The sequence below is a fragment of the Dendrobates tinctorius genome, unplaced genomic scaffold, assembly GCF_039654945.1.
Source record: "Dendrobates tinctorius isolate UK_male_01 unplaced genomic scaffold, ASM3965494v1 ptg000196l, whole genome shotgun sequence".
In the NCBI taxonomy this organism is placed as follows: domain Eukaryota; kingdom Metazoa; phylum Chordata; class Amphibia; order Anura; family Dendrobatidae; genus Dendrobates; species Dendrobates tinctorius.
The window spans coordinates 22,626,054-22,650,513 of record NW_027361863.1 but is presented as its reverse complement, the minus strand read 5'-3'; the positions used below and the strand labels follow the sequence as shown (position 1 = coordinate 22,650,513).

Here is a 24,460-nt window from a genome sequence, read left to right as displayed (position 1 = left end):
TACTGGGGGAGAGGGGCCGGATGTTATATACTGGGGGAGAGGGGCCGGATGTTATATACTGGGGGAGAGGGGTTGGATGTTATATACTGGGGGAGAGGGGCCGGATGTTATATACTGGGGGAGAGGGGTCGGATGTTATATACTGGGGGAGAAGGGCCGGATGTTATATACTGGGGGAGAGGGGCCGGATGTTATATACTGGGGGAGAGGGGCCGGATGTTATATACTGGGGGAGAGGGGCCGGATGTTATATACTGGGGGAGAGGGGCCGGATGTTATATACTGGGGGAGAGGGGCCGGATGTTATATACTGGGGGAGAAGGGCTGGATGTTATATACTGGGGGAGAGGGGCCGGATGTTATATACTGGGGGAGAGGGGCCGGATGTTATATACTGGGGGAGAAGGGCCGGATGTTATATACTGGGGGAGAAGGGCCGGATGTTATATACTGGGGGAGAAGGGCTGGATGTTATATACTGGGGGAGAGGGGCTGGATGTTATATACTGGGGGAGAGGGGCCGGATGTTATATACTGGGGGAGAGGGGCCGGATGTTATATACTGGGGGAGAAGGGCCGGATGTTATATACTGGGGGAGAAGGGCTGGATGTTATATACTGGGGGAGAGGGGCTGGATGTTATATACTGGGGGAGAGGGGCCGGATGTTATATACTGGGGGAGAGGGGCCGGATGTTATATACTGGGGGAGAAGGGCCGGATGTTATATACTGGGGGAGAAGGGCCGGATGTTATATACTGGGGGAGAGGGGCCGGATGTTATATACTGGGGGAGAGGGGCCGGATGTTATATACTGGGGGAGAGGGGCCGGATGTTATATACTGGGGGAGAGGGGCCGGATGTTATATACTGGGGGAGAGGGGCAGAGTTCAAACATGAGCAATTAATACAGGTAATGAGTGCGGATTAGGAGGCTTCTTAAAGAAAAACTATCAGGTCTGTGAGAGGTAGAATTCTTGCTGGTTGGTCGGTGATCAAATACTTATTTCATGCAATAAAATGCAATTTAATTATGTGAAAATCATACAATGTGATTTTTGTATTTTTTATTTTTAGATTCTGTCTCTCACAGGTGAAGTCTACGTACGATAAAAATTACAGACCTCTGCATTCTTTACAGGTGGGAAAACTTGTAAAATCGGCAGAGTATCAGATGCTTTTTTTCCCCACTGTATCTATATGTGTTCTCACTGGGGAAGAGTACGCAGCCACTAAGGAACCGACCATCTCAAGAACTGGGCACTATCCCAGCAGAAAATCACATAACACTGTACTGAGCTCCAATCAGTAGTTAATTCAGGTCGTCAAGAGGATATGTAGAACAAGAAAAAAAATCAGCTGACTTCAGCCAGAAACAGTGCTCCACCTGTACACAGGTTGTGTATGGTATTGCAGCTCTGCTCCCATCCCTTTAATTGTGCAGTGTCATAATCCAGGATGGGTTTTTGTTTCTTTGTTCAGACAGGGGTTAATCTAATATGCCTCTCTCTGGGGTTAGGGTGGGCATTTAGTTGCTATTCGACTGAGGTCCGCTGTCGGTGATAGTTCTGGTCCTTTGGCTTGAGCAGCTGACCCAAGTTACTCCACTGGTATCGTTGTGCCTCTGTATCCATGACTCCTGTTGTGTGTATGACCCGGATTGTTCCCTGACCTGTGTTTCCGTCCTCTGTTTTGGTACTTTTTAGATTCTCCCGGTTTTCTGACCCCTTGACTCGTCCCTGACCATCCCTCCGTTACCCCCCTCTGGCTACTGCGCTCCCGTCTGGTTTTGACCCGTTGGCTAGTTTTGACTACGTTCTCGTCTCACCCCTTATCTGCACGTTGTGGTTCGGCTCCCATCCATCTGTGTCGTCTTTGCCGGCGCGTCCGTCCTCCCTCCAGGTGCCGCCGCGCCGGAGGGGAACTATTTGTCCTGCAGCACTGTCCCCGCTTTCTGGCAGGTCCCCATTCTCCGGTTGCTGCTCCCCCCAGCGCCACAGCGCCCTATGGTGACTACCTCCGGTATCGTGGTCAGTTAACCACGACAAGCAGTACCAGAAACAACCAGGAGACAGGATTGGCGCTGTTTCTAGAAGAAAGCTTACATTTTTTTATCCCTGTTAGATTTTTAATTTTGACATTACAAGACCATAATCGATACCATACGCACCGGCCAGGAACCTCGCCTCCTTCTCTCCATCACTCAAGTCAGAGTAAGCGTCGCTGTCCAACTGAGTGCATTTGGTGGTCGGAGGCGGTGGCTGACCCCAACTTTGCCATTCTATCATATGAGCGACACGTCCTGAACCAATTGCCGTAGGCTTGGTAACATGATCCTTCATCGTTCGAGAGATACCTGCGATGAAAGAGAAGAGGGTTATTATTGTGACTCCAGGGTGAAGAGAGACGGTCGGCCCAGGTCCGGGTGGAGGTCATCACACAATGTCCAGTACCTTTGACCGAGGATTTGGCGAGAGCACCAATTCCATACGCATTGGAATGTCTCTTCAACCGAGGAAGGATCGAGGTTGTGTCTTCCATTGATAACTAACAGACAGATCATAAGAGAGAGAGGAAATAATCGCTCAGGGAACGAGATGGACAAGAATATAAAGATAGAGAGACAGGACAGGATCGAGAGACCGAGAGACGGACAGACATGAGACAGGTTCTGCTCAGAGCCAAGAGAGGTGGATACAGAGATCGTTGAGTGACGATGTAATCTCGCGGTGACAGTGAATGAGAGAAAGTGATAAAATGTGCAAAAAGAGAGTGTGAGCCAGTGGGGGAGGGTGTGGGGGGTGCGCTAATGGTGGCCGGACATGGTGCGGACTCTCCTAAAATTCACCAACAAGGTTTTACCTTTGGAGACGTTTTTGGTATCCCAGTTGGGTGGGTTTCTAATTTGGCTTCTTCAATATCTCCCATAGAGATCAGTGGACAGCAAGGTCCACTATTTACCTAAACGGGGTACTGGGTACCCCCATTCTGGTGATTACTGTAAATGCCAGCAAATCAGACATTTATGCTATATTAAATCTGCATTGAATCTTAAGAAACACTGCACATGTCCAGCTTAAAGGGTTTTTTTGTGACTTAGATATTGATGGTCCTCATTAAGGCAAAAGAACAGTCCACAGAAGTGGGAGAAAAACTGGACAATCTTTAGGTATCCACCTTCTGGCACATGATAATCCTCTGATTGAAGTGGCTTTGATGCTCCAGTGATCGCTGGGTCCATTTTATAGTTTATCAATCACAGCGCCATGGATTTTGTAGTGGTTATTGGTGGTACTGCAGTTCTCTGCACATCTGTGTTATTGAAGGGAATGGGACTGAGCTGCAATATCAGGTGCAGCACCAAATACTTTGTAGTGGCTACACCTGGTATTGCAGCTTCACCAAAGTGATTGGACTGAGCCGTAATTACAGGCACAAGACAGCTGATTGGATGGGGTGCAGTAAGTTGTACCCCTACAAATGAAATATTTAATGCTGAGGATAGAACATCAATATCAAAGTCTCCGAGAACCCCTTTAAGTTAAAAAAGTAGTTTTGTGTAGACATAGTGATTAGAAGTGAAAGAAGTTCAGAAGTGTTCTTACCTATCAAGTCATCATTATAAATAGAAAATGTTACTGATGTTTTTTATTTCTGTGACTACTTGGGAAACCATCAAAAAGCTTCTAGCCTTTTTTTAGCTGCTTTTAGAGATATGGAAAATCTTTTCCATTCCAAAAATGGATGTAGAAAAAGTGGAGTTACGGACTTCATTGGAGGTGTATCCGATTAGGCAAACACGACTTCCTAAAGCAGAACCACACCTGTCCATAGGCTGTAGGGCAGCCACTATTCACGCCACTGGTCGGGAAATGCAATGCCAGACACAACTCATGGGCAGGTATTACATAGCTGTGCCTGAAACACTGTCCCAGCAGTGGCATCAATATAGTAAAATTCCTAAAGAGGCCTGTTAGGTGGGATAGTCAGACGTTCTGGATTATCACAGAAAAGTGTGTAAAAAATGTTTCTGTTAATATGGCTACCTGAAAAACCTGCTTACATACTTTGGAAATTGGAGTGTTAAAAGAGTCATTGGAGTCATGCAGCCCAAATCATGGGTAGCCTGAATCAGATCCTGAGTGCATGATTGCCACCGGGTATATATACAGTAGCTCTCTGAAATGCTCGGCGGTAAAGAGATCCAGCCGGAGATCCTAACAGTCTGGCACCAATCCTGGCTGCCTCTTCCCAGCGCTGCTAGAGTGATTGACAGGTCTTTCCCATAGTGAGTGGTGACCTGTCAACCACCTGGAGCGGCACAGGAAAAAGCCAATAGGGGGCGACGCTGGACGCCAAGGGATCTTTAAAGTGTATTTTTTTGCAATCGTGCAGCCAGTATCTGATTCATGCTACCCACGGTTTGTGCAGCATGAATCCAATGACACGTTCCTTTTAACGTAAAGATGCTTGTGGAAAGTAAAGCAACGTGAGACAGTGAGTGCAGAGCTACAGAGAGAAGAGATGGTCAGCGTTAATGCTGGACTCACATTAATTCCGTCCCAGGAAAAGTCTGTTCGTGTCTGAGAGAGAGGGAGAACAGTCACATGAGAGGCAACACAGAACCAGACAAAGCAAATGAGAGAGAAACACAGAAGACGATGGACAAGAGAGGAAGAAAGAGGAAGAGTGAGAGAGCGGGGTGAGAGAAAGGAGAGATAGATATGAAGTAGATAGATAGATAATAGATAAAAAGCCCAACTATTCCGGGCTGAAAAGTTGCTGCTTACATGAGCAAATAAAGTCCGTTTTTTTTGCACAAGAACTGGAGTGCTGCCTCTCGTCTGGAATTTAGATAGATATGAGAGAGATAAATATAAGAGATCGAAAGATAGAGATAAAGAAAGAAAAAGTTGGGGAGAGAAAGAAATTTGGGTATATACAGTGCCTTGAAAAATTCATACTTCGTTAACTTTTCCACATTTTTTCATGTTACATCCATAAACTTGAATGGGTTTTTTTTTTCCCCACAGATTTTATGGGAAACAAACACAAAGTAGCAAAGTATTTATGAAGTGTAAAGGAAATAATACAGGGCTTTCTAATTATTTAAAAAAATATAAATTTGAAAATTGGGATGTGCATTTGTATTCAGCCCCCCCCCAGAGGTCACGTAATTAGACAATGGCATCCACCTGTGTGTGATTTCTTCTCAGTATAACTACAGCTGTCCTGTGAAGGCCTCAGAGGTTTGTGTGAGAACATTAGGGATCAAACAGCACCATGAAAACCAAGGAGCCCACCAGACAGGGCAGAGCAGAGTAAAGCAGGGTTTCTTTATTTAACAGCCTTCGGCTTGATCTTGAGTGTTGGCGACTTGATGGATGAACGATTTGTAGGAAGATTAATCTTGTGCAAGCCTAGATAGGTCCACCAGTCTTCTCCAACATTATTTTGACTGCATCAAGCCATTAGGTTGCTAGTCTTCCTCTTTGACTTGAGGCCTATGGTCACTCTGGAGGAGTTGTAGAGATCCACAGCTCAATCTATTAGGACAACTATAAGGCCGGGGTCACACTTGCAACTGCAATGCGAGACACTCTCGCAAGTCTCTCGCCTCAATACCCGTCACTGCCGTCCGCTCTCGGGACCGGAGCATTCAGTTGCATAGAAATACATGAAGCCGCACGCTCCGGTCCCAAAAGACTGCACCCGTAACTTCAGCGAAAGGTGGTCCTTCAAATTATTGACTCGGGGGTAAATCCAAATGCACCTCACAATTGTCAGATTTATATTGTTTAGAATCTTTAGAAAACCATGTATTTATGTTTCTTTATATTTCACAAATACTTGCTACTTTGTGTTGGAATCACATAACATCTCAATAAAATACAGTTAAGTTTGTAACATGAAAAACATGTGGAAAAGTTCGCGGGATGTGAATACTTTTTTAAGGCACTGTATGTAGAAGATTACCATATTTAAAATCTGTTGTTTTGCTTTGTTACAAAGAGTGGAAGTAAGAGACAAAAGAGGAGACAGAGAAAGACATCAAATGGTCTGTGCCAAGATTGGAAGTTATCCTGTGTCCTTTAGTTGTGGGATAGATTTCTAATTGTTAAGGGTCCAACTGATGGGATCCCAAGAACGAGGCTCTGATGAAGACCACTTCTCAGCAATATCTGGCAGCCCCATAGAGAATGAATAGAGCAGTGGTGCGCATGTCCAAGCTCAGATTGCTTGTAATCAGTGGGGGTCCGAGTGGTTGGACCTTCAGAGATCAGGATGTTATGAGGCTTTTATAAATAGGGGATAACTACCAAACTTTGCACAAAACTTTTAAGGGCTTTAAAAGGAGGGTAATAGGAAGGGGGGGTAAGATAAAGACAGAGAGACAGACATAGGAAAACTATAGAGAGAACACAGATAGACATAGACTTCTATACATTTACACAGAGAAGATGAACAGAACGTAACACACAAGTATAAATCTATACATTATACCCACATGCACAGACTGATACACCGGGCACATTACATTCACTTGTACAGAAAAACAATCACATCCTTATAAAATGTAATAATACAAAATATGTTGACCAAAAGTTTAAATCTACATGAAATGTTGGGTGAGTATTTATTAAAGTTTATAAAAATTTGAAATGCAAAATATCACAATGTGAAGTTGTAAGTGAATATTTCTGGTCTGATATCTGAGGGCTTTATCAGGAATGTGTAGCTGCGATATGATTCAGAATTTACATATCTAAAGCTCTGCGTCAGGAATCATCCTGCCTATCCTACCCACTCATAGAGGAAGACTGTGAGTCTATCTTTCTTCACCCACTCATAAAGAAACCCTGTAAACCCTGCTGTCTACAGACACTCATACAGAAAGGCTGGGTCCTGCCTCTCTGCCCACTCATAAATCCTAGGAGTCCTGTGGTAATGGCCCGGATTGGGGGGTGGTCCACTGCTTACCGCGCACAGACGACACAGAGACGAGACGGAGGCAGATTTTCGGGTACAACAGGTCCGAGTTTATTGGCCGTCCTCCTGACAACCGTAGCCATACACCGCAGCACCTTCACAGCTCTCCGTATTCTGGCCCGGGTACCTGCACCTTCCTTCTGTCGTAGTGACGTTCCGCGCGGATCTTTCGCTGGGGCTGCCCTAGGCCTATCTACCGCCAGCGCTTCACCAGTCCGAGGTCGTCGTCCAATCGGTACCCCCAGGGCCTCTCCTGTCCTGCGGTTCTTTGTGTCAGGGCCACCCCCCTGACTGTCTCTTCCTATCAGTCCCCTGGTCGAGCTCTCCACCGTTGTCAGTCCTCCGTACTGAGTCTTCTCCTCCTGAGCTTCTCCCGGGACTAGCCTAGCCTGGAACCCTGTCCTGTCCTATTTATCCCCTTCCTCTGGAATTTCCCTCCAGGGTTCCTGTCTCCCCGCCCCCATGACTAAGCGGTTTCTAAAGCCCTAGGCTGCTGTCAAGTCCTGAACTACGCTCCCCCTGCCATCTTGTGGTCAAATCTAGGTACTGCACTCCTTTTCCATCTTCCCCAGATGTTTCCCTTCTGTCATTGCAAACATTCATCTACAGTGCACAAACCGTCCCTTCTCCCTTCAGTCAAGTCCGTCTGTCAAGTCACCTTCCCCACAGTCCTGCCTACCCGCCTGCTCGTAAAGCCTAGGAGTCCTTCCTCCCCACCAACTCATAAAGCTTAGGAGTCCTGCCTCCCTGCCTGCTCATGAAGCCTAGGAGTCCTGTTTCTCTGCCCACTGATATAGTCTAGGAGTCCTGCCTCCCTGCCTGCTCATAAAGCTTAGGAGTCCTGCCTCCCTGCCTGCTCATGAAGCCTAGTCTTCCTCCCTGCCCATTCATAAAGGCTAGGAGTCCTGCTTTCCTGCCCGCTCATAGACAGAGCCTGTGAGCCCAGATTGTCATGTACAGTCATGAAGCCTGAGGGTCAGGGTGCTTCTTTAGCCCACACCTCATACATATGCAGGATCACTGTGGGCAATTAGCACTCACAGGCAGAGGATTGTGTCGGTCCTCAGGCCCTGCACCAGGCATAACATAGATTTCCTTTAAAGTTGTAATTGTAACAGAATAGATTATTTGTTGTTGATAATTAGTAGAAGAGACGATCTGTCATGGGGGCAACAATTCAAGTGGATTTTCTTAATAGCCCCTTTGTGGATCTATGAGGACAAGTCTTCTCTCTCAGCAAAACTGGGATCCCCCCTGGGCTGATTGGCTGAGAGGGATCACATATTAGGTTCCTTGTTACTTTTAGAACTGGATGGTTGATACCACTTACCTAATCAACTGAAAAAGAAGTTAACTACGTGCCTTTAGGATACACTTTCTTTTGCCCCCTATTTTGGCCTTCAGAAGCAGCATTAATAAAGGGAATCTGTCACCAGGTTTCTGCTTCCCCATTTGAGAGCAGCATGATGTAGGGGCAGAGACCCTGATTCCAGTGATGTGTCATTTACTGAGCTGCTTGCTACAGTTTTGATAAAATCTTTGTTTTCTGTGCTGCAGATCTAGCAGTTCTTTGAATGCTGAACTGTGTATAACCCCGCTCACACCACTGATTAACAGCTTTTTGTGTACACTGTGCATAGGCAGAAAACTGGCAGTCAGTGGTGGGTGTGGAGTGACAGTGCAGAACTACACGACAGCAGGTCTACTAGTCCTCTAGCAATGATCTCCTGATGATAAAACAATGTTTTTATCAAAATTGCAGAAAGCAGCCCACTAAATGACACATCACTGGAATCAGGGTCTCTGTTTCTACAGATTAGGTGCCAAAAACCTGGTGGCACCTAAAGTGCCCTTTGTATTTCCCATTGACTTGTACTGAGATGTCTGCTTTGGTGACAGGTCTATTAGTACTTACAACACAAGACACCAAGGCTTTTGGACCTGGGGGCATAGGTGCAAGTCCAAAGGCAACATATTCACATTATCTCATGTATCAATCTTGTTGCAGCAGAAACATGGTAGAAAATACGCCCTATAATGTGCACCATATTTATCAATGTATTGTTTCCTCCTTCCAAGGCGCCTTCTCGCTGTTAACAATGGATGGCTCAGTGCTCGGCAACTGGTACGCTGTGATCCATCTATAAAGCCACAACATCATATAGCGGAAAGAATGAGGGAGCTGAAGATAGCGCCTTAATGATCAAAGTCGGCATACCAAATCTGCCTGATAACAGCGAGTGATAACCCCAAATAAATAGCAGACACAAATCAGGGATGTTTCATTAAAGGTGATGTCTCAGCAAAGATGACAGTGGCAGCATATTACTAGGATACGCTGATGAGGTGGGCAGCCAAGAGGTAGCTGAGCAGATACTTTATCTCCTGTCTGCTCCAGCAGATTCCTGGGTGGAAGACATGAGCAAATCCACTTTGAATTTGCCTTAAATTTCACAAAAAAATAAGGACAACCCACTCCAATGTATCCTAAATTCTGCTGCCCGACTAATCTACCTGTCTCCCCATTATTCCCCAGCCTCCCCCCTATGCCAGGCCCTTCACTGGCTTCCTATTGTTCAGAGACTCCAGTTAAAAACCCTAACTATGACATAGAAAGCCATCCACAACCTGTCTCCTCCATACATCTGTGACATGGTCTCCCGGTACCTACCCGCACGCAACCTTCGATCCTCTCAAGATCTCCTTCTCTTCTTCCCACAACCACATACAAGACTTCTCCCGTGCTTCCCCCATACTCTGGAACTCTCTACCCCAACACAACAGACTTTCATCTACCACGAAAACCTTCAAAAGGAACCTGAAGACCCACTTCTTCCGACAAGCCTACAACCTGCAGTGATCCTCGGTCTACTGAACCGCCGCACGACCAGCTCTACCCTCTCCTACTGTATCCTCACCCATCCCCTGTAGACTGTGAGGGTCCTCTCTCCTCTTGTACTTGTGTGTGCCTTGTATTGCTCATTTTTATTGTACTTGTCTATGTATGCCCCTTTTTCACATGTAAAGCGTCATGGAATAAATGGCGCTATAAAAATGAATAATAATAACAATAATAATAGTAGTAATAATAAAATCCACTTTGAATTTGCCATAAATGTCGCAAAAAAAAAAATAAGGACAAACCCCACAATGTCTTTGTAGTTTGTCCTGATAAAGAAGTTTTAAACTTCAAAACACGCTGACAAATAACCCGCATTTCTGGATACCATTTATCTTCCGTCAATGATCTACTGGCGACACACAATTAACCCTTTAATTCCATTTAAATTTAGACTTTCGGCAGATTCGCTCATCCTTACTGCATTACATTCAATCGCCACCAATGTGGCCAAATAAAAGAGCAGGAGATGAAGCAGCTCTGTGTTTTCTCAGTGCCGCAGAACTTTGCTATTTGTGGTCACGGCAGATTGGGTGCATGGGGTATATCATAGCAATATGCTAATGCCTGTGATCAGACAATCACTTTAATGACATTGTGACGACACAGCATTTAATATTAATTATCCAGATGTCTATTTTAAGTAGGCCTGGAGACACCGGCTATTATCTTTATGTTGATTATTGAACTTATGGGTTTCTTTCTTCGGTTGGTCAAGAAACATGGACTGTCTGACTGTTGACAATGTAGTTGATGTTTGTTGTAACTTACTGTCTGTTATCTCTGGAGAACTGGGACATAGGGTAATTGAACAATAGATGCTTGTTGATATATTGATTACATACTGTACCAGGACAGCTAGTTTATAAACATAGTAACATAGTTATTAAGGTTGAAGTTCAGACTTTCAGCTTTCATTTGAGGGTATCCACATTAACATTGGATGAAGGGTTTAGGAGTTTCAGCTCCTTAACATGTGCCACCCTGTTTTTAAAGGGACCAAAAGTAATTGGACAGATTAAATAATTGTAAATAAAATGTTCATTTCTAGTACTTGGTTGAAAGCCCTTTGTTGGCAATGACTGCCTGAAGTCTTGAACTCATGGACATCACCAGACGCTGTGTCTCCTCCTTTTTGATGCTCTGCCAGGCCTTCACTGCGGTGGTTTTCAGTTGCTGTTTGTTTGTGGCCTTTCTGTCTGAAGTTTAGTCTTTAACAAGTGAAATGCATGCTCAATTGGGCTGAGATCAGGTGACTGACTTGGCCATTCAAGAATATTCCACTTCTTTGCTTTAATAAACTCCTGGGTTGCTTTGGCTTCATGTTTTGGGTCATTGTCCATCTGTAGTATGAAACGACGACCAATCAGTTTGGCTGCATTTGGCTGGATCTGAGCACACAGTATGGCTCTGAATACCTCAGAATTCATTCGGCTGCTTCTGTCCTGTGTCACATCATCAATAAACACTAGTGACCCAGTGCCACTGGCAGCCATGCATGCCCAAGCCATCACACTGCCTCCGCCGTGTTTTACAGATGATGTGGGATGCTTTGGATCATGAGCTGTACCACGCCTTCACCATACTTTTCTCTTTCCATCATTCTGGTAGAGGTTGATCTTGGTCTCATCTGTCCAAAGAATGTTCTTCCAGAACTGTGCTGGCTTTTTTAGATGTTTTTTAGCAAAGTCCAGTCTAGCCTTTTGATTCTTGATGCTTATGAGTGTCTTGCACCGTGCAGTGACCCCTCTGTATTCACTTTCATGCAGTCTTCTCTTTATGGTAGATTTGGATATTGATACGCCTGCCTCCTGGAGAGTGTTGGTCACTTGGTCGGCTGTTGTGAAGGGGTTTATCTTCACCATGGAGACTATTCTGCGATCATCCGCCACTGTTGTCTTCCATGGGCGCCCAGGTCTTTTTGCATTGATGAGTTCACCAGTGCTTTCTTTCTTTCTTTCTCAGGATGTACCAAACTGTAGATTTTGCCACTCCTAATGTTGTAGCAATTTCTCGGACGGGTTTTTCTGTTTTTGCAGCTTAAGGATGGCTTGTTTCACCTGCATGGAGAGCTCCTTTGACCGCTTGTTTCCTTCACAGCAAAGCCTTCCAAATGCAAGCACCACACCTCAAATCAACTCCAAGCCTTGTTTATGCTTAATTAAGAATGACATATCGAAGGGATTGCCCACACCTGTCCATGAAAGAGTCTTGGAGTCAATTGTCCAATTACTTTTGGTCCCTTTAAAAACAGGGTGGCACATGTTAAGGAGCTGAAACTCCTAAACCCTTCATCCAATTTTAATGTGGATACCCTCAAATGAAAGCTGAAAGTCTGAACTTCAACTGCATCTGAATTGTTTTGTTTAAAATTCATTGTGGTAATGTCTAGAACCAAAATTAGAAAAATGTTGTCTCTGTCCAAATATATATGGACCTAACTGTACTTTTCAAGAAAGGCATCCAGCCCCTTCTTAAATTTTAGTATCACTCATTACAACATCATATGGCAGAGAGTTCCATAGTCTCACTGCTCTTACAGTAAAGAATCCGCTTCTGTGAGTATGCTTAAACCTTCTTTCCTCCAGACGTAGAGGATGCCCCCTTGTCCCCGTCACAGGTCTAAGAGTAAAAAGATCATTAGAAAGGTCTTGGTATTGTCCCCGCATATATTTATACATTGTAATAAGATCACCCCTAAGCCTTCGTTTTTCCAAACTAAATAACCCCAAGTGTAATAACCTGTCTTGGTATTGCAGACACCCCAGTTCCCTAATAACCTTGGTCGCTCTTCTCTGCACCCGCTCCAGTTCAGCTATGTCTTTCTTATACACCGGAGACCAGAACTGTACACAGTATTCTAAGTGTGGTCGCACTAGTGACTTATATAGAGGTAAAATTATGTTCTCCTCATGAGCATCTATGCCTCTTTTAATGCATGACATGCATAACAGAGGAGGACAAACTAGGCGGAATGATTACATACGAAAAAAATTCAAGTTAATATCATCACACCTTCCCCTTGACCTGTGGATGATGACTTGAAGGATAGGATATGCCTCTGTATCAAAAGTGACTTGACAGAACAACAGCCTGGACTCCATAAAGAAACTCTCTACCAGAACAACATGGTTCCATCAAGGGGACACAGATTTGATTCTACAGGGTGCCAGCTTAAGGGATCACGGTTTTGGTTGGAACAATAGATATCTGCTCCATTGAGTATCACAGAACCTAGATACGCTCGGAAAAGCCAGGTAGGTACCATCCGGTCACCTGGCTTCCATGGAGACGTTAGGAGAATCCAGGTTGTGACCCTCCGGTCACCTGGATCCCATAGATGCGTTTGGGGAAGCCATGATTGGTACCCTCCAATCACCTGGCCCCATGGAGATGTTTGGGGAAACCAGGTTGGGACCCTCTCATCACCTGATCCCCATGGATACGTTTGGAGAAGCCAGGATGATACCATCCGGTCACCTGGCTCCATGGAGACATTTGGGGAAACCATGTTGGGATCCTCTGGTCACCTGGCCTCATGGACGTCTGGGGAAAACATGTTGGGGCCCTCCGGTCACCTGACCCACATGGAGACGTTCAGCAAAGCCAGGTTGGGACCATCCGGTCACCTGGCCATGTGCCTCAATGGAGTATCAGCTTTCTAAGCTTGTCATTACCTCCTCTTTGTGGGTGTCTGCCAAAAGTAGGGTGCCACAGGTGGGGGTAGTTGGCCCTTAAAGTTCCAAAGTCGCAGCTGTAGAAAACACATTTCCAAGCTTATCTGGAATTTATTGTATCATGCTGAAACCATAGCAAAGAAGGGAGCAATGATGGCCCAAGAGGGGAGCTGGCAATTAAAGGGGCTAGCTTCTCTGTTACAATGCCCTATAAGGAAACTCTTTGAACTGGTGAGATAACGTAGAAATTATGGGGGAGAACAGTCAGTGTCTCCTTGAAATGGCTGATAGAAGAAAACAATATGTTGCATTCACCTGCACTGCAAATGAGTATATGAGACTGTAGGTTTTGAGTCCCATGATGATTACTGATTCCTGCCTTCTACGGCTTCACATTCCATAATACAACGCAAATGTTTTTCTACAAGTGACAGTAAAATGTATAGAAATGAATAGATTTATTTATAAGGTACAAAAATATACACAGCGCTATACATAAATAAAGAAACCACTGGAGCCATAGGCGGAGGAGGACATGACTTGAGGATGGGTGGACCTTTAGGCTATGTGCACACGCTGCGGTTTTTGCTGCGGTTCCGCTGCGGTTTTTGCCCTGCGGAACCGCAGCAGTTCCGCAGACATAGCACTTTACCATGTTAGCCTATGGGTTTTCAAAAACCGCAGTGCTCACGCTGCGTTTTTTTCCGCGCGGTTTTGCTGCCTTTTTTTTTCCGCAGCATGTCAATTATTTCTGCGGATTCTGCTGCGGTTTCACACCTTTAACATAGTAGAGGTGTGAAACCGCAGGGCAAAACCGCAGACCAAAACGCAGCAAAACCGCAGGTCACTTTACCTGCGGTTTTACCTGCGTTTCTGCGCGGAAAAAAACGCAGCGGAATCCGCAGCGTGTGCACATAGCCTTACTCCTGCAGCTTTTTTGGTATAGTGGTGTAGATTTTAAGCACGAGTGATGTTGCTTTAAGAGTAAGAAGCCCAGTATGTCTGTGCCTGGGGGGTTACTGTGAGGAGGGGGGGGCTTATATAGGACAGGAAATCTGTGTCTCGCCCTCTGTCTTACACAGGAGGAAGCATTTCCCGCCCTCCCGCCCTGTTTATAATCATTGTCCTAAAACATTTTAATTATTGCTTGTATGATGAATGCTTTATTGTATTTTTGAAATTACCATTGTATATTTTGTTCCAGGTTCAATTTTATCATGGCTATAAAGAGTTAACAGCATAAGGCTGTGTGCACACGCTGCGGATTTTGCTGCGGTTCCGCAGCGGTTTTGGCCGCTGCGGACCCGCAGCAGTTTTTGCTGCGGTGTACAGTACAATGATTCCCTATGGGAATCAAAAACCGCAGTGCAGACGGTGCGGAATTTTCCGCGCGGATTATCTGCGGTTTTCAATCCGCAGAAAGAATTGACATGTCAATTCTTTCTGCGGATTCTCCTGCGGTTTGCCATCTCCTCCATTGAGGAGATGAAAAACCGCAGGGCAAAACCGCAGAGCAATCCGCAGGTAAAACCGCAGGTCTTTTGACCTGCGGTTTCACCTGCGGATTGTACAAAATCCGCGCGGATGAATCCGCACCTTTTCCGCAGCGTGTGCACACAGCCTTAACCTTCTAAGCCCAAGGGAAGGGCCATCCTTCAGCCATGGTTCCCTAGAGGTTTCCTCCACAGGGGGTTTTCCTCTCCTGAGTGCTGTAGGATGACTCTTTGTGAGTCGGAGGTTTGCCAAGTTAGTCCCCTTAATGCTTTTGCAGGGACTTCTAGCTTATAAGTTTACTAAAGTGATTTATTAAAAAAAAAAGGTGTCAAATGTGAATTTATAACCCGTCACAGCTTTGTGGTTTAGGAGTCAGGTGTAAGTTGCGGACAAGTTAAGGTGGACTCATTTTAACTAATAGAGGATGTAAAACCTCATGGTGGTGAACAGGCTCGGCTTTGGTGGCCAGCCTCAAGGACGTTGTAATGGTAACGTCAATCAGGGGCGCGGGCACAGTGGTTAAGCACAGGAGTGAGGATAATGGGGTCATTGGTGCCCTGAAAGTTTACTGGCTCTGCTTGAATGGCCCCCAGTGCGTGCCGCCCCTTTATGGCTGTCTGTCCTGGTGCCGCCCCTTTATGGCTGTCTGTCCTGGTGCCGCCCCTTTATGGCTGTCTGTCCTGGTGCCGCCCCTTTATGGCTGTCTGTCCTGGTGCCGCCCCTTTATGGCTGTCTGTCCTGGTTCTGTATGTCAGACACCTGGGATATCACAGTACTTGTGAATCCCAATGTACTAGCACTTCACCTGACTCCTACTGTGATTGCTTTAATCCTGTGATTTAAATAAAGCTGTGGCCATTTTGACAACCAAAATAATGTGTTGTGTATTTATTCTAGTGCCTAGGTTTACTGTAGTTATGGTGGCTTTAAGATGGAGTGGGGGTCCGTCCCATATCCATAAGTCATGCAGTAACTGGAAGGAAGAGCAGTACCTAGAAAACTGCTATACATCTGAGAAGAAGAAGCCTGAGCCATATGGCCATTAACTCCTTGCAGGGTGATATTACAATTGGCGCTTCCACTTTTTAAGCAATATATTTGTAATATATACATGAGGACAGTGTTTCCATCTTGGATGGAGAGGGGGTGGTTGGGTGTGTATTCATCTGCATTATATTGACACTTCATATGACTTTGTGCACTTTTTTGTATGCTATTTTATAATAGAAATCATTGATATTTTTGCAAATCATCGCTTGCTCCCTTCCTTCTCTGGTTTTCAATACATCTGAGAAGAGGTACTGTCCCGAAGAGCTCACACCATGTACAGCTTAAAGGGAACCTGTCACCTCATTTTTGGCCTATATGCTGTGGCCATCGCCATTAGGGGCTTATCTACAGCATTCTGTAATACTGTAGATAAGCCCCCGATGTAACCTGAAAGATAAGAAAAACAAACGGGGGTTGGGTCCGGTGCGATGGGCGTCGCAGATCTGGGTCCGGTGCCTCCCATCTTCATGCGATGACGTCCCCTTCCTTGCTTCCTGGCGTGGCTCCCATACAAATCAGCCATAGGGAACCTACATAGTGGTAACATACAGTAGCCACATAGTAGTGATACACATTGCCAAAATGATACTGCCAGACAAATTCACACAGTCCTAAAGCTGCTAAAATCCTTTTGGCACATTCAATCCTTCTGCCATGTCTGTAGAAGGACGGTGTGGTCCTTGGGATTTCACTTCGGATGTTGGCTTTGGTTTCAGAGGATGCCTGTGTGGAGTCACCCCACCCTTTGGAGAAGAGCTAACTTGAGCTGGAGTTCCCATCTCCTGGGTGACATAGTAGCTGCAGATGCCGCCTGCAGAGACATTAGCGTACTCACCTCCAAGGCTCCTGTCCTGCTCCTTCCGGGTCTGCTGCTACCAGGTCTTCAGGCACTGTGCTTAGAGTGCACTCGCACCCTTCTTCTTTCTTAATAGGGCTGTGCGCGTTCCTTAAAAAGTGTCCCCAGCCAATAGCTGGAGGTCTCTTACTATTTAAACTACCTCCACCAACATGGAGGTGCCTGTGCAATGTTGTGACACTTGTCAGTTCTCAGGTCCCTGTACTAACATCTCAGCCAGTTGCACTGGCAGTGCTCACCTCAACGGCAGCAGAGCCAGCTGAACCCGCCAGTGCTCACCTCAACGGCAGCAGAGCCAGCTGAACCCACCAGTGCTCACCTCAATGGCAGCAGAGCCAGCTGAACCCGCCAGTGCTCACCTCAATGGCAGCAGAGCCAGCTGAACCCGCCAGTGCTCACCTCAACGTCAGCAGAGCCAGCTGAACCCGCTAGTGCTCACCTGAACAGCAGCAGAGCCAGCTGAACCCGCTAGTGCTCACCTGAACGGCAGCAGAGCCAGCTGAACCCACCAGTGCTCACCTCAATGGCAGCAGAGCCAGCTGAACCCGCCAGTGCTCACCTCAATGGCAGCAGAGCCAGCTGAACCCGCCAGTGCTCACCTCAACGTCAGCAGAGCCAGCTGAACCCGCTAGTGCTCACCTGAACAGCAGCAGAGCCAGCTGAACCCGCTAGTGCTCACCTGAACGGCAGCAGAGACAGCTGCACCCGCCAGTGCTCACCTCAACAGCAGCTGAGCCACCTGCACCCGCCAGTGCTCACGTCAACAGCAGCTGAGCCATCTGCACCCGCCAGTGCTCACCTCAACAGCAGCTGAGCCACCTGCACCCGCCAGTGCTCTCCTGAATGACAGCAGAGCCAGATGCACCCGCCAGTGCTCACCTCAACAGCAGCTGAGCCATCTGCACCCGCCAGTGCTCACCTCAACAGCAGCTGAGCCACCTGCACCCGCCAGTGCTCTCCTGAATGACAGCAGAGCCAGATGCACCCGCCAGTGCGCACCTCAACGGCAGCAGACCCAGCTGCACCCGTCAGTGCTCACCTCAGCGGCAGCTGAGCCAGCTGCACCCGCCAGTTCTCGCCTCAACAGCAGCAGAACTAGCTGCGCCCACCAGTGCTCACCTCAACGGCAGCAGAGCCAGCTGCACCCGCCAGTTCTCACCTGAACGGCAGCAGACCCACCTGTACCCTTAACTATTGACTGTACATGTCCCCGCTTAATTGTAAAGTGCTGCGGAATATGTTGGCGCTATATAAATAAAAATTATTATTATTATTATTATTACCCGCCAGTGCTCACCTCAACGGCAGCAGAGCCAGCTGCACCCGCAAGTCCTCTCCGTCAGACTGTCCTGTTTGCAACTGCGGTTCCTGTCATCTTCTCTAACTTCCTGCATCTGTTGGACATTTCCCCGGGCCATTCCTTCCAGCTATCCGCCTCTAGGGGTCAGCTACCCAAGGTCAGTCCTGGAGTAGCACCTGGATCACCTCCCTTGTCTCTCCACGGACTGCGGTGTCGTTAGCTCCTGCGTGCTTGTGGTCGGATTGGGTGAGGTTCCTAGTCTCGCCCCTCCAGGTCTTCCTTGGGCTTTGGTACAGTGGTTCCACCACCCAGTCCGTTACACTGCTGTAACAGGCCAGGGGTTGTTTGGCCTAGGCCACTTTAACCCCGGGTATATTCTGTGCGGTGGGTTAATCTGACCTGTTACACCGCCACTGTGTTGAAGACCCTTGGATAAAATGTAGCTGTATGTAAACAATAGTAACAGCTCGCTGACATATTTGTATCCATCTAAGAAAGATATCACCTGTATATTGCTGGCAGTAGTAGTAAAGGCAAGTGTCTTAGCCTGAGTCTAAAGAAGCTGGTGTCCTAATGGTCAGACCTTCCAACAATGGACAGAGGTCAAAAAGAAGAGGGGCTGCTACTAGAAAGACTATACATGCTGGGCAATGGCGGAGGAGATGCTCTCCAAATTTAGGGGCTTTTTGCTCCATTTATTCTTCTGCAAACCAAGGGGGACTGCCTTTACAGTTCTCATATGGCTTGTATTTAGTACCTTGCAATATTCAATGGACCTTCATACCTCCAAAAAGCTCCAAACCCAAGCTTTGCTGTAAGAGGCGCAGAGAGAGAAACTGCACAATGTAATATGCTGGGATTATAAATAGCACTTGGAAAATGTACACTTTGTTACAGATTATGCCATAGGGTCCAGAGACTTCAGATTATGTCCCTGCTCCTGAATTATACCTGCCAATTTTTCATGATCAGGAAAGCGCATCCATTTGTGACTGTATATTAACGCTCTACTTCTAAATCTACGCCCTGCAGTAGATTTAGATACAACCAGTACAATCTGGTTTCTGGAAAGTTTCAGGGCCCAATAGATTTGCTGCTTTTCTTGCCAATCTGTGCTGTCTCCACTTATATTACGAGCATCCAGGCAATCCAGCACGCTGACAATACAGCACCCCGACACTACAGCACCCCGACACTACAGCACCCCGACACTACAGCACCCCGACACTACAGCACCCCGACACTACAGCACCCTGACACTACAGCACCCTGACACTACAGCACCCCGACAATCCAGCACCCTGACAATCCAGCACCCTGACACTACAGCACCCTGACACTACAGCACCCTGACAATCCAGCACCCTGACACTCCAGCACCCCGACACTACAGCACCCCGACACTACAGCACCCTGACAATCCAGCACCTTGACACTACAGCACCCTGACACTACAGCACCCTGACACTACAGCACCCTGACAATCCAGCAGCCTGACAATCCAGCACCCTGACACTACAGCACCCTGACAATCCAGCACCCTGACACTACAGAACCCTGACAATCCAGCACCCTGACAATCCAGCACCCTGACAATCCAGCACCCTGACACTACAGCACCCTGACAATCCAGCACACTGACACTACATCACCCTGACAATCCAGCACCCTGACAATCCAGCACACTGACAATCCAGCACACTGACACTACATCACCCTGACAATCCAGCACCCTGACACTACATCACCCTGACAATCCAGCACCCTGACAATCCAGCACCCTGACAATCCAGCACCCTGACACTACATCACCCTGACACTACAGTACGCTGACACTACAGCACCCTGACAATCCAGCACCCTGACAACCCAGCACCCTGACACTACATCACCCTGACACTACAGCACCCTGACACTACAGCACCCTGACACTACAGCATCCCGACAATCCAGCACCCTGACAATCCAGCACCCTGACAATCCAGCATCCCGTCATTCCAGCACCCTGACACTACAGCACCCCGACAATCCAGCATCCCGACAATCCAGCATCCCGACAATCCAGCATCCTGGGAGCATTCCTAACATTGCAGCACCCTGACATCCCGACAATCCATCACCCTGACAATCCAGCACCCTGACACTACAGCACCCTGACACTACAGCACCCTGACACTACATCACCCTGACAATCCAGCACCCTGACAATCCAGCACCCTGACAATCCAGCACACTGACAATCCAGCACACTGACAATCCAGCACACTGACACTACATCACCCTGACAATCCAGCACCCTGACAATCCAGCACACTGACAATCCAGCACACTGACACTACATCACCCTGACAATCCAGCACCCTGACACTACATCACCCTGACAATCCAGCACCCTGACAATCCAGCACCCTGACAATCCAGCACCCTGACACTACATCACCCTGACACTACAGTACGCTGACACTACAGCACCCTGACAATCCAGCACCCTGACAACCCAGCACCCTGACACTACATCACCCTGACACTACAGCACCCTGACACTACAGCACCCTGACACTACAGCATCCCGACAATCCAGCACCCTGACAATCCAGCACCCTGACAATCCAGCATCCCGTCATTCCAGCACCCTGACACTACAGCACCCCGACAATCCAGCATCCCGACAATCCAGCATCCCGACAATCCAGCATCCCGACAATCCAGCATCCTGGGAGCATTCCTAACATTGCAGCACCCTGACATCCCGACAATCCAGCACCCTGACAATCCAGCACCCTGACACTACAGCACCCTGACACTACAGCACCCTGACACTACAGCACCCTGACACTACAGCATCCCGACAATCCAGCATCCCGACAATCCAGCATCCTGGGAGCATTCCTGACATTACAGCACCCTGACACTCCAGCATCCCAACAATCCAGCACCCTGACAATCCAGCATCCCGTCAATCCAGCACCCTGACAATCCAGCACCCTGACACTACAGCACCCTGACACTACAGCACCCTGACACTACAGCATCCCGTCAATCCACCATCCTGGGAGCATTCCTGACACTACAGCACCCTGACAATCCAGCATCCTGGGAGCATTCCTGACAATATTGCATGACCTAAATGTACATGTTTATGTCTATGACATTTAAAGGGAACCTGATAGCAAATTTATTTTGCTGGAACCGTGAGCAGCACGAATCAGACACTGGCAGCGTTACTGCAGCCATGTATATTTTGCTCTGGACCCTGCAGCATTTTAGAGAAAACATACTTAGGAAAGCCATCTGCGAACTATGCATTTCAGATAACTAGTGCAAGAGGCCTGTCTCTGGCTGCTTCTCCCTGGCCTGCTCCTCCACACTGACAGGTCTCTCCATATGTGTGTGTAGGGAGTGAACTGTCAGTCTGGGTAGAGCTGGAGGGAGAAGCTGTAGTGACATGCAGTAATGCAGCCAGACACTGGTTCGGGCACCATGTATCTCCTGTAAAGTTCCCTACTATTTTTTTCTGTGGCAATCATAAGGTTGACATAAGAAAATCAAATTTAGGAACTTTCCGAGTCAGCCGACACCCATTGGGTGCTCATCATCCTAAATATTATGTAAGCTTATTGGCAGAAAAGACCTCATTCTGGGCGATTTTTGCTAGAAATGATTCATTCATTGCAGCAGAACATCTCCATATATAAATATACTGAGCTGAGATGAATGTCCTGAATCCTTGGACATTGGCATTACCATCACCTATCATGGTCGGACTAGGAATAAACAAGACACAATTGTCAATGCTATACATAAGGAAAGCCAGCCAGTAGTGATAAGCGAACGTGCTCGGGTAAGGCATTATTCGAGTGCTAACCGAGCGTCTTTGGCGTGCTCGAAAAACATGCTCGAGTCCCCTGGCCTGCATGTCTCACGGCTCTTCGACAGCAGCAACACATAGGCGATTGCCTACCAAACAGGCTATCCTGGCACGTGTTGCGGCTGTCGAACACTCGCTGAAGTCACTCGATTAGCGCCCGAACATGCTCGGGTGCCACCTTATCTGAGAACATTCGCTTATCACTACCAGCCAAGTCTTCTGAGCTCCCTGCAGCATTTCTTCCAGATTGCTGGAGCTCAGACGCCTCGATTGCTCCAGACTGGACCCTGGTAACACATTGCAGTCTGCCCTGCAGTCACAATGACAGCTCTGAGTTATGGGCTGAGGCAGAGACGACTCAGGTTTTCATAGTGCAGCTGCCAGGCCTGTGTACAGGGGAAACAAAGAGGGGGCTGAATGCTGCCGCCTCAGGGGGTATCTGCTCCTGCAGGGAGAAATATGGGACAATTTATACAGAGCTGGAAATGAGCCCTCCACTTTTCCTTTGTGAGCACAATACATAACAATCTTATAATGCGTCGCTGCTTCTCGGGGAAAGCAAAACACGTCTCGGGGTTAATGAGACAGAAAACAAATGCTCTGCGTAAATGCTAATTAGTAGACGGTGTGGTCAGACCACTACTAGGGACCCAACCATGGTATTAATAATAATACATTTTATTTCTATAGCGCTGACATATTCCGCAGCACTTTACATTTCAGAGCACTTGACAAAATGCAAAATCCCTGGTACGTTGAAGTCCTTGAGTCATCCTCTTCTGTTATTTCAAGTGTTTAGTTAGAAAGAGAATATAAAGGGGATCGTTCTCTCTTTGGAGGACCCGACATCACATATCCATGCTTTACTCATTGCTTGCAATGGACATCATGTAATACTTTGATTCCCCTGTGGTGGCACTGCAGAGAAATTGAACACTTGTTGCAAAGTTTTGGCACAAATTACAACTGATCGCTGAGGATTGACCTGTAACCGTGCTTTGTAAGGCTAGTTTCACACTAGCGTTTATTTCCTGCAGCGCACGGCGCCGCTAAGCCCCGCCCCCTCCCGGCTCCCTGCCCGCGCCATCCGGTCATCAGTGCCTACTAGCGCACATGGACGCTTGCGATCTGCGCACCCTGTCTTTAGCATAGGGTGAGCAGACCGTGCGCTGGCTGTGCTCTAGTAGGATTTTAGCGTGCGCTGCGCACTTTTGAAGGTGCGTTGGTGTGCGCCGAACGCAGCATGTCGCATTTTGGCGCGCACGGCGCACCTTCAAAAGTGCGCAGCGCACACTAAAATCCTACTAGCGCACGGCCAGCGCAGATCTGCGCACCCTATGCTAAAGATAGGGTGTGCAGATCGCAAGCGCCCATGTGCGCTAGTAGGCGGCGATGACCCGATAGGGCGGACAGGGAGCCGGCAGGGGGCGGGGCTTAGCGGCGCCGTGCGCTGCAGGAAATAAACGCTAGTGTGAAACTAGCCTCACAATGTTCCAAAAAATGGAATGTTCAGTGTAAACAGAAGATATACATTACAAATTCTATATGATTGCCGCTATTACAACTGCTATAAAGGTTGCCACATGGCGCAGTACAGGGGTCTCAAATTCAATTTACCCGGGGGCCGCTGGAGATAGAATCTGGGTGAGGCTGGGCTGCATCAGGTTTTCCACAAGAAAAGCTCTTACAAAAACATCCCGATGTTATCAAATGTCTTTATTTTTTCATCTTGTTAAAAAATAAAAATAAACTTACAAAATCATAAGAAAAAAATAAATCAATCAGTAATAAATAAAATGATAATAATACAGCAGATATAGAAGACTGAAGAAACCACATATAGCTGCTGACTAGAGAAATGTAATTATTATTGTTCATGTAATATGCACTTTATTACAAATTCACCTTCTTTGAATGGCTTTCCTGCTTTAGCAATCATCTCACTAACCCCGTCGCTGGCTTCGATTGCTGCAGCATTCTCTTTGGTGCTTTCTTAAAGAAATCTTGTTGCCTCAGTAGATATCTTTTAAGATTAGCAACCTGGTTGGCGCTTTCTTCTCCCTGGTATTTTGCAGACTCAGCATGTCTAGTTATGTAATGACATTTCAAATTGTATTCTTTGTGCACTGCAACCTGCTCTGTGCAAATAAGACCCGTCAGATGCCCCTGTGCTCAACAAAGAAACATTGCACTTCCCACTATTCCTGAAATTGTCTGTGCTCATCACCAACCTTTCTCTTCACTGCAGGCTTTGAAAAAGACATGTTTGGGGCTGTGTAATAGATAATTCCACGTGGTGTCACTGTTTCACTGTTAGCCGATGCGT

The 24,460-nt window shown here is 47.1% G+C and overlaps 1 protein-coding gene across 4 annotated transcripts in view; it reads right to left on the bottom strand.

Moving 5' to 3' along the window:
- FAM131B (family with sequence similarity 131 member B) overlaps positions 1–24,460 on the bottom strand; it is a 193,575-nt gene that overhangs the window by 16,395 nt on the left and 152,720 nt on the right. Inside the window, exons 3-6 of one of the 4 annotated variants that reach the window (XM_073553054.1) lie at positions 4,791–4,844; positions 4,551–4,583; positions 2,454–2,547; positions 2,171–2,356 (exon numbers count right to left, since the gene is read on the bottom strand). In XM_073553054.1, coding sequence (XP_073409155.1) covers positions 2,171–2,356; positions 2,454–2,547; positions 4,551–4,583; positions 4,791–4,844 — 367 coding nt within the window. The remainder of the gene's footprint in view (positions 1–2,170; positions 2,357–2,453; positions 2,548–4,550; positions 4,584–4,790; positions 4,845–24,460) is intronic. The other 3 variants (XM_073553055.1, XM_073553056.1, XM_073553057.1) reach the window with 3 other exon arrangements.